The following is a 13,928-nucleotide window of genomic DNA, read 5'->3' as shown; positions in this document are numbered from 1 at the left end:
TTTAAATTTCCTTGGTTGTCAGAAAAGTGTCTTGTGGCTATTGGTGTGTAGGGTTTTGTTTCATGTTTGTTTTAATCCAGAACCTGTTTAAGGTTCATTTGGTGACTACTATCTAGTACCTAAATTCAGAAAAGTCGCCCTGCCTTGTAAAAGATCTGCTCATGAAAGCTCTTTAGTTTTGTTTTTCATTGATCTTGTTGCTTAGAACCTAACTTCTTCAGTAATTGTTCTTTATGGCCTTCATTAGGTTATTTTTAGTAAAAATGTGTTGTAATTTGAATACTATTAAAATTTTAAACATCTTATTAAAGGGTATCTTAAAAATTAGCCTTATGTACATAGTTTATAGGTTACTATAATCAGAAAACAAAAATCTTGGCCAGATCTTAAAATAATAAAGCCTTTAAATAATCGCTTTTAAGTGGATGTTTATGTTCTCAAAAACGTTTTTTTTTCTTCATTGAGGATTTGCATTTTTTTTAAACTGTACTGTAACAGAATCAAATGGAAAAGAGACCCAAAAAAGTAGTCCTATTCCCACACTCACCCCCCAGTCACTCAGGAAACCATTGGCTGCTTACATGAAGCACTTTTTCATTTTTTTTTAAAGATTATAGTTGGCCATAAAGTACTTTCCAAACTCAGTTTTAGAACATTAATAGTTTATCAATTCTGTAATGGAATCAACATCGTACCTAAATCTTTACCTTTTTTTTTTAGCTAAAACGATACAGTTTTTTTTATTAATAGTGATGAATAGTATAAGGCAAAAAAAAGTCTTCTTTTTTTTTTTTAATTCAGAGTAGTTTTGTGATACTAGTGAATACTTAAAACAGGAGCGATTCTGATCCTCTGTGCTTTTGTCTTTTATAAGCTGTACTTAAGTAGATACAATTTTGTATTAAAATTTAGGGGGTTTTTTTTAGGTCAACAAGGGCAGACACAGGATTATTCAAAGGCTTGGGAGGAATATTACAAGAAGCAAGGTATTGTCTTTATTAGAAATGAGATTCTTTGGGGCTTTTAATTGTGGTTACAGCAACAGAGTGTTTCTGTTTTCTCAAAGGTCAAGCAGTTCCTGCTCCTACTGGTGCCCCGCCAGGTGGTCAGCCAGATTATAGTGCAGCCTGGGCTGAATACTATAGACAGCAAGCCGCCTACTATGCCCAGACAAGTCCCCAGGGAATGCCACAGCACCCTCCAGCTCCTCAGGTATAATACATTTGCTAATGTGTTGAAAACTCCAGTCATGTTTTCTGCATGTTTACTGTTTTGTCTGTTGGGGATTATGTTTGCCTTTTTAATTTTTATCTGGCAAAGTATAACTAAATGAAGGACTGTGGTGTATTGTTTGGGTTTTTTTGTTTGTTTTTTTTTTCTTATGCTTTTGGCATCTGAGTGCTGAATATTTCTATAATGCCTTTGATTTAAAAATTAAATTTTTTTCCCCCAGGGATTTGCAAATCATGCAAGAAGCCACCATCATTTATATTAACCAGTTTTTCTTTCTTAAAGGATTCACTCCTGAATTAGCTCCATTTAAAGGATTTTCTTTAACTTTTTGTGTATTTCTTATGTATCTCTTCTGCACAGGGCCAATAATAAGAAGTGGACAATACAGTATTTGCTTCATTGTGTGGGGGAAAAATACCTTTGTTAAATATATGGATGCAGACGACTTGATGAAGATCTTAATTTTGTTTTTGGTTTAAAATAGTGGTTTTTTTTTTTTTTTTTTTTTTTTCGGTTTTTTTTTTTTTTTTTTTTTTTTTTTGAAAATGTACAAAATATCTATCACTACTGATAGGAGGTTAATATTTCTGTGTAGAAATGAAAATTGGTTTGTTTTTAGTATTTAGTGTAGATGTACACATTCCAGCAAATGTATTTGCAACTATTATGTGGTCAATGCTTTGTGATATAAATGTACTTTTTCAATGTATACTTTCACTTTTAAAATGCCTGTTTTGTGCTTTACAATAAATGATATGAAACCTCCTGTGTCGGTAAGTTGGATATGTGGGTATTTAAAAGATTCATAATTTCTTAGCAATGATAAATTAAGATACATATACACAAATATATAAGCTTTCCCCATGAAATATTAATTGAATTTTTAAACACTGGCATGTTTTTTCCCCCTTGCAGTATAGTAGTAGATTGGAGGATCTTTTCCATTTATTGTATTTGGCTGTTTCAGCACAAGTAATCCTGATATCTTCATTTTTTTCCTTCTGTTTGATTAAAAATTGCATGTGTGTACAATGATCTTTTGGCATACTTCCATTGCATTAACAGTGAAATTTCCTTTTATACATGACCACTGTTTCAGACCTGTACTGCTGCTATAACAGTTAACCTTTCTGTTCTTAATTTGATAATTACTTGATTTCCAAGACTGTTTCAGCATAACTAATTTTAAACAGTTTTCGGATAGTGAATATGAATAGTCTAATAAGAACAGTTTTTTCATGTAAAGCAACTCTTTTCAATGTATACAATATTAGTATGTTTCTTTCTAAATTTAGGGTAGAAAAGTGAATAGTATGCAAAAATATAGTTACATCTGCCATTGAAACATTGGGGTATGGAAATGTTCAAGCTTTTTTCTTTTTCTTTTTTGCAGTATAGATAAGCTTTGTTTTGTAAATGCACAAGTCCAGTCATTGACTCAACTTAATTTTTTTATGTACTTGAAATCATTTTATTACTCTATAACACTCATGCTGAAGTTCTAATATTTTGTTGAAATCCATTGTTTTACTCTTTGCATATTTGTTGGCTCTTTGCATTTTAATATATTAGACTACATGCAAATACAGTCTGTCTTGCCATTGTCTGTTGAAGTGCAGGTTTGATCCAGCCAGTATAGAACTAGCTCTGTAGGGGTGAGGAGGACTGTGCTGTGTATCATCCTTGATTGTGTTCCTTCAAGGAGCATTGCACTGTAAGTACATCAGAATGACAAATTGATGAACTGCAACAGTATCTTTTTGTCAATGTTCCACATAATGTAAATGCTATACTTTGTGTGAATATTATGTTGGAATACAGTGCTGATATCTTGGAAAACCATAACTGCTTCTTAATTTAACATAGAGTAATACATAGGTCTGTATTTTTTTTTAAGTGAGCTTAATGGGTAAGTATTTTTGATATGCTTTAGCTATAGCTAAAGAAAACTGATCATTAACAAAGTTGAATAGTATTACTCATTGGTGCTCCTAAAATATATTGTTTTTCAGTGTAAATATGCATATCTTATATTAATGAAAGACTTGAAATGTATCACACAGAAGTGGTTTTCAGTTTGCAAATAAATATATTAAGCAATGTAGCTGTTTTAACACCATTTCATAAATATACTTTCATTGATGGGGAGCACCATTTGTTGTTCTGCATATACTATAAAGGAAGATGTACAAGGACATAAATGTTGAGATTACTTATAGGGCAGAAAATTAGCAGTACAGTTTATTGTAGATAGTTTGAAATGTTTTTTATTGTTTTATAGAATTTAGAGTGACTTCCCTTGTCCTTATTTAGATATGGATATGTAGTTCTAGTTTGGAGTTTAATAGTTAAGGAGTTTGTTATCTTTAAGAGTAGGGTATTGACATGAATAATTTCAGTATTTTGCATGATACTGTTTTATAGATGACCTTTTAGGAAAGTGGTGCATTTATTAATTAAATTGAAGAAATAGTTCAGTTGGATTCAATATCATAACTCACAAATTGGAGGCTGTTGATTTTGATTCATTAAAGGTTTAAAATCTTTATTAATTGCAAACAGTGCAATTATTTATACTTCACAGTGCCTTCCCAGACCTTCCACCTTAGGTTCTGCTGCAAAAAGCAACAGGTAAGCACAACCTAAGGACATATATAAATAAATATTTCAGTACATTAATGTTGTCCCTGTGAGGTTTTTGTGGTTGTGTATTCAAAAGCAATCTGCTACTGCGTCCCCAAAATGTATTTTGTTATTTATGCTACCTTTTCAGTGGAAAGTCTGTAAGTTGTTCAAACAACTGGTTACATTTCTGGGTAATGTTTTTTATTTTATTCTTTTTATTAAAAAAGAATGATGAGTAGATTGCTGCTGTAATTGAACTATATCCAAACTTTTTGTAATCTTTTCCCAGATATAGAAGAATTGTTAATATTAAGACAGGACGATTACAAAGACAATAAAAAGATTTAGGAAATCACTTGTTCAGAAACTTCAACAGCCTTCACAGTCTAAGATTGACAGGACGTTGTCTTTGCCCTCCAAAGCTATGGAGTCTTTATTTTTTTTTTACTCTTGAACTATAGTCATTCAGTAAGGACATTATGGATGAGAGTTCTATTATGACTTTTTTTTTAGACAATTCAGTTTTTGTAACTTTTATATACACTGAAAAAGGAAAAATTATGAATACTGGCAGTATGTTTTCATAAAAGGCATGTGCATCAGTGAAATGTTAACTGTATAGCAAATAACCTTTCATAATCTGAATAGCAACCAATATTTCTCTGATTTATAATACTTTATTTAATAACTGACACTGCATTTATTTTATTTTTTGCCAGTTTAAAATGTTTGTGTGTTCTTAATAGATTTTAACTGGTACATATTTTGAGTTAAGATGAATGTATTAAAGCAGCATCATACCAGTTTTGTTTATTCGATTTCTAAAATGTGCTGATCCTTTTAAAACTCCTGCTTATTTCTACAACAAAAAAATATTCAAAAATACTGCCTTCATTTTCACACACAGTGCTGAAGATGCTGCAAGCACCAAATCATAGCTCATAAAATCAGGTCCTGAGATAGTTACCCATAAAGAGGAATCCTTTGAGTGTATGCCATTGGTGAGCCGATGAGCATGGACCATAGAAGGGCTCAATGTAGAAGGTAAAATTGGCGAATCATAATTGAGAAAATGAAATGTATTCCCATACATAATATGGTATAGGGTGTAATGTACCTGCTTTTGATCACTTTTCATTTTAAAGTGCTATTCACTTGCTCTTAAATGTTCCGTGAACTGTTAAATTTCATAAGTTACGAGTTACTGCACCACATTTATGTGTGTGTATGTGTTTTAATAGTCAATGATAGGTATGTTAAGATTGATAATATAAAGGAGCTCTTTGAACCTTAAGAGCTTGTCAAGTTTTGGTTAGCTGTAGTTTGCATTTTTATAAAAGAAAATATAGATGAATGCCAATAGATATTGGGGCATTGTTTCTATCATGCATTTTTTTTCCATTACCATAAGCCTTCACTGATACTGCAAGCATTTTTAAATGGAGCTAATCTTAACCTTGATATAAATGGAAAGCAGAAAAGGTGAGCCAGTTGATTTGAATGCAATGGATGTTAGGACTGGTAGAAACAATGTTTAGATTGAAATTGAACTGATTTATTTTACTTAGCACTTAAAAAACTTGACAATGTTTTTTTTTTTTAAGCTATTTTAGTGTGATGGTACTTAGAATTCTTAATGGTTTGATGTTTCTTTTAGAAATTAGAAGTATGCTTTTATTTTTAATTAATGAAGATGGTTTTAATACTAAAACTAGTGATTTAATACTAGTTATTTATAAACATTGTAAACTATATCCTTAGACAAATACCTTGGTAGTAGTTAATTCATAAGGGTGGGTTTGGGTTAGGAGTAGCAGAGTACCTTACGAGGGATATAGAAGTTTATGCAGAAAGGATGACATTTCATTTGTGATTACTCTGCTAGGAGAATCAGTTCTATCTGCAAAGTTATCTGTTGTCTAGAGTAGGGATGTAGAAATTACTAATCAGTGAGGATGTCTTATTTTTACTTTCTGAAGATTTTGCCTCGTTTTAAAATGTGTTTTATCAGTATCTAGTTAAATTTTGACTCTTAAAATAACCTTATTTTTTGTTTAGTCACTTGAGTTTTCTTGCCACAGTATAAACTTCTGAGGGAATTTTTAAATTGGCGCTTCTAAGAAGCAAATCCCAGGGTTTTGTTTTCTTCATTGATACCCCTATAGAAACTCTTAAATGTATTTGCGCATATATCTATATTTTTTCTTATGCATGCTCGATGCATTTTCGTCCTGAGAAAAGTGTTCTCTACAGAAACTACCCGTGTGTAAAAAGAAGATTGGCTTAAAATGGCTACTGTGATGGGAACAGTGTCTTAGGGAGATGCAGCTTGGACTTGAGGTAAATTGAATACTTTACAAACTGTGGTTTAGAGTTTGCTTTAATGACATTGTATGTAAAAGGGTACATTATTGCTGTAATTTTGTATTGATTATGGTTTTTGCAATAAAAAATAAATGTACATTGATGAATATTATAAGGGAGTGTTTTGTCTCTTTTCTAAAATACTGAAAGACTCTTTTAATATAGAAGTTACTTTATTATGGTGTACATTGTAAAATAAAATTGTCTTCCAGAAAATTAAAATATAAAACAACTTGATAATAGAACATGAAGCTAATTATTTACAAACTCATTTTAAATACCAGAATTTAAAATTGAAGATTGTGCCATTTTTTCCCCTAAATCTAATCCTTTTACACCTTGAAATCTTCAGTTATGTGGAAAGTTTTCTTCTGTATGAACTATTAATACATAGTTTCTCATTAAAATATAATTTGTTCAGGCAAGGTCACAACATAAATTTGCTTTATAAGCTTGAATATGTATTACACACATTTGAAAAAGTACATTTAATATTATTCTCAACACTCAAAACTCTGTTTAGGCAGTGGTTTCCATCCAGTTTTCTCTGGCAATTGTTTCTTAAAAATCTTACTTTAATTTTTTTGTTTTTCTCCGTGCTTCCCTTTTCCCATAAAAGGAATGACACCTTCCTCCCTCATATATCTGCTTTAGAAAGACTGAAACTACAACTACCAAAATGATGTACTACTAGGGGAGAAAATCCCACTGAAATTGATAGGTTCCAAATTCATTAAGTCTCAGCTATTTCAGACTTATTTTAAGTATAAATAGCTTATAAATGGCATTCTTTCATGCAAAATACTGTGCTCTATGGTATTTTTAAAAATAATTGCTGTAAACAAGGGAAATACATAGCCTTTGTAATAAGTTCTGATATAATAATTGAGTAGATTTCCTACTTTCTCCGTTAAATACACATTAATTTCTATTGCATAATATGGCAATGAATCTGATGCTCGTTGGAAAGGAAGAAGGTATTCTTTAGACAAGCTCGTGATTTGAAGACTGTTAGGAAAGGAATAAGAAGTCAACAGTAGCACTTCTGGTTTCCTTTTTTGGCCCCGCCACAGAAAAGATGTAGTAAGAAAGTTGGAGGGAGAGAGTGTTCCAGGGAGAGGGAAGGGAAGCTAGTAGTCGTCAGCTAAAAAAGAGAAGAAGAAAAGTGATTCTTTTCAAAGGAAAAAAAATTTTTTTAATAGAATAAAAGTATTAGATTAAAAGTGATTAATTCTTACTTTCAATGGTAAGAATACAGGTACTAGCTGCAGAGCCTTTATTGTTGACTGCTTTACACATGTACTCTCCTTCATCTTCTGGGAAAGTTTCTGGTAAATAAAGGCAGTAAGTTTCTCCTCTTTCAATATATTGATAGTCTTCTCCATCCTGCAATATTTCTCCTTCAAACCACCATGTAATTTCTGGTTTGGGTTCTCCTGTTACTTTAACAGTAAATCTAACTGGCTCACTGTCTACAACTGATGTGTTTTTTAGAGGCTTTTTAAACCACGGAGCTCCTGATCTGGTTTGCTCTTCATCTTCAATAGTGGAGCCATTCATGATGCTACCCTCTTCTTCTTCTTCCTCTTCTCTTTTCTATATTAAAATAAATTGTCATTAATACTCCAGTAGCATTTTCAGGACAGTGGTTTAATAATAGAATCTTGAAGGTGAATGTTTTTTTTCCCCCCCAAAAGTGAAAAGCGTTAAGTTCAGTCAGGTGCCACTTAACGACGGGTATGTTCTAAGAAATGTGTCGTTAGGCAATTTTGTGTGAACATCATAAAGTGCACTTATACAAAGTTAAGTGGTTAGCCTACTACACATCCAGACTGTATGGAATAGCCTTTTAGTCCTAGGCTACAAGCCTGTTCAGCATGATACTGGACTGAAAATACTGTAGGCTATTGTAACAGTGGTATTTGTCTGTGTAAACATCTACATAAACAGAAAAGATACAGTGAAACTACAGTATGAAATGTTTACAAAACGTTCAGTGATTTGAAAGCTATTAAAATTTTTTTTACCCCTCATATAAAACTGGTTTTTAAGAGTATCTTTGGAAATTAAAGAATATGTAAGCCTGACCTTTTGAAGTGCTGCATCAATTTCCTTTTGTTCAAACTGCATGCGTAGTAACTTTTGTTCTTCAATTCTTCTTTGTTCTTCCTCTTCTCTTGCCTTAGCCATTCGTTCAAATCTTGCTTTCATATTCACTTTATGAGTAAATGGAGCCTCGCTTTTTTTTGCAGGCTTGATATCAACATCTTCTTCCTTTACAAAAGTGGGTCAAGAATAAGAATTGCTGGTTTTCCAAAAATTACCAAGAACTAAATTGTTGATAGTTCTGCAAGTGTCATTAATAGGCAGAATAATTAACATGTCTGGTATACATATTTGTACTATACTACAGATAGAGATTTTCTCTATCCCTCAATTGGGGAAAGAAAAGTTTTATTATGTGAAGCACTCTCTTATCAAATGGAATCCTTGTCTCCCAATGTAAAGATAACACAATATCACAGGAATCCCAGTGTCTTTATTTGCCGTCAGTGCTTGTTGATATCTTGAGAGCACTGAATAACAAAAAGGTAGGGATACGATACATTGTAATAATTAAAATACTCTCCTATCACAAGAGTTTCCATGTCATTCTTTACCCTACTACATAATACAGAAAATGCAATTTGTTTTTATTCCCCACTTCATGATTCCCTTAGTTAATAACTGTCTTTGAGATGAATTCTGGCAAATTAGTGATGGTTAAATGGCAGAGAAGAGTGCAGGTAGAATAAATGGGGAAACAACTTGAGAAGCAATGTCTGAAACGGAAATTACTGAGGTGAAAAATGGTTGTGAGTCCTATTTGGGGGTAAGAGTTGGAAGCCATGGAAATTGAGAGTAAGCAGAGTTTTAACTCAATTAGTGTGAATATAAAATCTAGTGATAAGGTAACTGATGGCCTTTGAGAGCAGTTTTAGTAGAGTGTGGTCATGTAGATAGCTAATTCATGGTTTCTAAAGTACTTGGGTCATGCATAGTTGACTTGTTTTCAAAACCACTTAAAATTTTTGTGAGTCTATCTGGAGACCTCACCATTTTTATTTCACAAAACTGAGGAACCTTCAGGGTACCACATCTAACTAAGTGAAATTTTGAAACAAGCTGTAAAATAGTTGCCTATGTAAGAAAAATCGTGATTTATGGATATTCTACATCAGTTTGAGGTGTTGCACTTCACTTCTAAGAAATGTAGGAGGAGGAATTAAATTAGTTTTTATGGTTCTCCTGAATCAGATTTTTATTTGATGTTAGAAAATCCTAGATCAGACACCACCAAATAGATACCTAGTGGGTAAATATTGTTATATGTGCCATAATTTATTAAGTTGGTGCAAAAGTAATGGCGGTTTTGCAATTGTTTTAAACCGCAGTTACTTTTGCACCAACAGAATACGTTCAGTTGATAAACAATACATGACTACAGTTATTGCTATTGAAAGACGATACAGTTTTTATATTTTTAAAGTAGGCTAAAAAAATACATGTTGAATGATTTGCTTACTGCAGTTTTATCGAAAGGCTTTAACGAGGCTTAAATGTAAAAAAAACTTTGTTCACACTGTAAATTTTATTATTTGCTTACCAAATCTTCACGATAGGATATTTCACCAGGTACAATAACTGCTATTCTGACTGAATTCCTCCCAGTTAATAACTTGCCTTCTGGATTTTAGAATAAAAATTTGTGTAACTTTCTATTACTCATTTAGTTACCTCAAACCTGCCTTTAGAAAATAAATTTGACAAGTAAAAGAATTCCTCATAAGCTAACTGGGAAAAAGTTATGAACAGTCTTTGTTATTAAGTACAATTGTTGCCTTGAATCCCTGAAGAGCCATTTTTTTTAAAAATGCTTCCAGGAAGTGAATCTACTAAGAGTCATAATAAATTGGAATAACTTATTTTCTCTAGGTGCATTCTTAATAGGGCACAGATACCCCCAGCACATGAATATTAAAGGCAGTATAATTAGGCAGTAATTTGAGATAAAAGGATCATAAGAAATGGTTTAGGAGTATACCTTATTGGAAAATCTAACCACAAAGAAACTATAAGGCAATTAGGTGATTTAAGTACCAGTTGTGTGGTATAGGTTAAGGGCTACAACAGCTGGGATTGAATTTGATTAGGGAAGGTTTTGTGAATGAGTCTGGAATATAAACAAGACATGTTGAACATTGACATTTTCTAGCAGAGGAAACGAGACATGATCAGATTGCAGGGGCAGGGGCCGAAGCAGTCCCATTTTGGAATTTGATTGCACTCAGTTCCAAACTATGCTTAACAAGTTTTTAAAGGGTATCTTAGTGGCTCTTAATCTTCCTCCACTGGAAATACCAGTCAGCACATTCTCATGGGTTGTAGATCAGCCATGTCCTACTCAGATCCTTTTATACAAAAGAGCCAGTAATAACAATAAAACAAGAAATCACCCACCTCATTTATTTTTTTCTAGAGAGAATTTTTATAAGTTTATTTGAGCCAAACTGACAACATATGCTGGGGAGCAAGCACTCAAATGCTCTTTTATTCTTTACTATTTTGTATGGCTAGGTATGGCTGCTCTTGAGGTTTTCACTACCTTTACCCAAAAAAAGGGAAGCAAGTGCATGCTGATGGAATTTAGTTACCTTCTGTGATACCTCTAAAGAATCAACTGATCTTGTGGCCAAACATCAAATGTTGGTGTTTTCTAGGATTTTATTCACCTTCAAACAACTCTTTCAAGATGGCTTTATCTACTTCTATACTTTCAAAAACTTCATAAAAGTTAGAATCCATAGCTCCTGCCTCTCCCCTGAGCTCAGTGCCTATGTTTCAGACTGCTTTTTCCTTATCCAAATATACCTCAAACATTGTAGTCCCAGTGTCCAGAACAGTCCCTGGAACATAGCAGGCATTCAAGTAATTTTTTAATGCATCAATCTAAAACCATCTTTAGATTCAGCATGATCTAGCTATAAAGATGCTTACTTGATACCATCACTCCATGTTTTTAAAATCCCTTCAAGTCACCCCAGTTAAAGTTCCTTAGCGTGGCATCTGACACTTTCCATGGTCATCTTGCCTGTGCTTGCATCTTTGTTTTGTTGTTCTTGCACTCTGCCTCAATAATAATAAATTGCTTATGACCCGAGAATTGGCACATTTTATTCATAATCTCTGAAGGCCCTCCCAGCTTCCCACACTTGTTTTACTAGTTGAATATTTGATGAAAATGAATTTTTAGAGTAATGCTGATTAAATATGGTGATTCTGGCAGAAAAAAATTTCCAAATCATGTTTAAACAAATATTCATAATCATAGAACTAGTCCTTAAACTGGAAGGGACATTGCAGGTCAAAATGTTTGCCTCATTTTACATTAAATTCATGTTACCTGAATTTTTATTTCGGCTCTGCCATCTAATTATTGCATGACTTTGAAAAGGCCATACAGGGTGTGTTGGCCTCATCTTTAAAGTATGAATAATCTGGAGGGTTTTTTTTAAACTCAGACATACATTGATTCTACTGATTCAAATTAAATTTGTGCCAAAAAATACTTTTGAGCTATTTTTTGCTAGAGCGAACCATTTGATGTTTACTGTTGGCTTTAATTCTCATAAAAGTCTCTGAAACAATGCTAGAGTAGGGAAGTATTTCAGAGTCTCTCAAGATCTTAGTTGGCTTTTGCTATTTAGTTCCTAATTATATACACCTATGATTAACTGTACCAAAAGTTATTTCAAAGTCAGTTATTTCTGTTGAGTTCTTTATTATATACACATCTGTACCATAACTATGTTAAATATAAAATAGTATATATACCTCATGAAAGTTTTCTGCTTCTCGCTCTTTAATTTCAAGGTCAATTGCTCTCCTTCTTGCTCGTTCTTCTTCTATCTTTTTCTGTATTTCCTTTTCAGACAATTGTCCAATTTTTTCAAACTTGCTTTTTAGATTTTTAGCTTGAATAGAGCCACTCCTTTTCAATTTGATTAATTCTTCATATTCCCTGCTCAGTTCAAAGGTTTCATTTTCTTCCTCTTCCTTCAAAAAAATTAATGTTTTATACATTAAATACCAGAGAATTAGTTTGTACAATAAACCATTCCAAAAAGTATTCACCACTTCCTATTTGAAGCCAAAAAAAAAAAGTTAAATAACCTCTCTAATTACAATATCTAAATTTACTAATTAAAAATAGTGCTACAAATTTAAAACTTCAGATAACATCTTGTTTCATTTAAAATATTTTTTCATTAGGGAATGTGGTTCAAAACCTCATTAAACATTTCATTATAAAACCTGCTCAAACTGAAATATGTGTATCAAGATTAGCTTTTACTAGGAATTGTAGGAAGATCTTTGTTTAGAGGAAGGTGAAATAACAATTGGTAGAACACTGAGCTAGGAATCAGATACAAGTGTGGACTTTTGCCTAGTCACTTAACCCACTGGACATGATTTTTTAATGTCTATGTAGAACCAGAGTATCTCTAACATTCCTACTGTCTTTGATTTGGTGATAGTCTAATATTAAAATTAAATATCACTCTTAAAATTCAAGTTAACTGAATTAAGCACTTCTACAGATAGTCTAGTAAACTCCCTACATTTCGCTACATATCACTTGTATTGTCAATTTTATATTCTGCCAGGAAAGAGTCAACCGAAATTGGGATCTAATTTTTTATATAATTTTACCTTGAATGCTTATTTCCTTGGCTTTTCACAATTTATTATTACTAGTTCTTTGTATATTTCTTAAACTAAACTATAATCTCACTTTATGGAGTGGTAAAATATTGCAGTTATTCCTGGTATATTTTTCCTGGAGAAGACCTAGAGTTCTAGGCTGATGGGGTGGTAAAAACAAAAACAGGTTGAGGGAGGAGTCACAGTGAATGATATGACATGAGGTTTAATTTCCTGGTTCACAAGGGGGAACAATTATTGCTTTATACTACCTCTACTTTTTGGTTGGGTGAAAATAGGCAATTCCTAAAATACCAGAAACTAACACATTTATGATATACAACATCACAATGGTTCCCAAATCATTTTGATTATAATTAATAATTGAAATTAATCATCTACAGTCAAGGTGTGCTACTTGCTTGAAAACTCCCAGTGGAGTTAGTCACTCAACAGCACAAGAATATCTGACAGTTACATTCTGCCATATATTAATTAGATTACATCTCAATAGTATACTGAAATATATTCTAATTTAGAAGTTAGTTTTTCTAGACAATTTATTTTCAGCTTCATAAAATAAATGCTATTTTTTACTTTAAGGCTAGACCTTGGAATATTTTCCTACAGCATAGTCATCATTTTATTATTACCTATATATTTATATAGCATTTATAGTCACTTGGTCAGCGAGGGCAAGGAAGTAAATATCCCCACAGGCCCAGTGCCCCAAGTCATGACAAAGGCAACTTCTAAGAGATTGCAACCTCTGCGCAGGAACCCACTTGGTTCCTAGATCAGGGGTTGGCAAGAAGCTCCTGTCAAGTCACCTGCCAAACATGTTATGTCACTGCCAGTCTGAGGGGAGCCACTGCTCCTCTCGTCCCAAGTCAGGGCTGTGCGCTGTTCCCCAACCTTGCTCATGTTGCTGCCAGGGGCCCTCCTGCCAGAGGCCAATGGTG

The 13,928-nt window shown here is 32.8% G+C and overlaps 2 protein-coding genes across 30 annotated transcripts in view; one reads left to right on the top strand and one right to left on the bottom strand.

Moving 5' to 3' along the window:
* The window catches only part of FUBP1 (far upstream element binding protein 1), a 31,052-nt gene extending 26,116 nt beyond the window's left edge, over positions 1–4,936 (top strand). For 6 of the 19 annotated variants that reach the window (XM_074334988.2, XM_074334986.2, XM_074334984.2 and 3 more), the window contains 2 exons: positions 1,067–1,212; positions 1,454–1,627. In XM_074334988.2, the coding sequence (XP_074191089.1) occupies positions 1,067–1,212; positions 1,454–1,495 (188 nt within the window). In that variant the 3' untranslated portion in view covers positions 1,496–1,627. Of the gene's footprint in view, positions 1–926; positions 987–1,066; positions 1,213–1,453; positions 2,017–3,795; positions 4,017–4,765 lie in introns of those variants that run through there. The other 13 variants (XM_074334982.2, XM_074334978.2, XM_074334979.2 and 10 more) reach the window with 6 other exon arrangements.
* A 1,440-nt stretch (positions 4,937–6,376) lies between these two features.
* NEXN (nexilin F-actin binding protein) overlaps positions 6,377–13,928 on the bottom strand; it is a 44,312-nt gene continuing 36,760 nt past the window's right edge. For 9 of the 11 annotated variants that reach the window (XM_088791213.1, XM_088791216.1, XM_088791215.1 and 6 more), the window contains 4 exons: positions 12,097–12,318; positions 8,311–8,496; positions 7,461–7,818; positions 6,377–7,366 (listed from right to left, as the gene is read on the bottom strand). In XM_088791213.1, the coding sequence (XP_088647339.1) occupies positions 7,353–7,366; positions 7,461–7,818; positions 8,311–8,496; positions 12,097–12,318 (780 nt within the window). In that variant the 3' untranslated portion in view covers positions 6,377–7,352. Of the gene's footprint in view, positions 7,367–7,394; positions 7,819–8,310; positions 8,497–12,096; positions 12,319–13,928 lie in introns of those variants that run through there. The other 2 variants (XM_088791217.1, XM_088791214.1) reach the window with 1 other exon arrangement.

This window comes from Rhinolophus sinicus, chromosome 14 (assembly GCF_057876585.1).
Source record: "Rhinolophus sinicus isolate RSI-liver-muscle chromosome 14, RSI-T2T, whole genome shotgun sequence".
Classification (NCBI taxonomy): domain Eukaryota; kingdom Metazoa; phylum Chordata; class Mammalia; order Chiroptera; family Rhinolophidae; genus Rhinolophus; species Rhinolophus sinicus.
The sequence above is the reverse complement of the archived record's forward strand: the minus strand, read 5'-3'. Positions and strand labels throughout refer to the sequence as shown.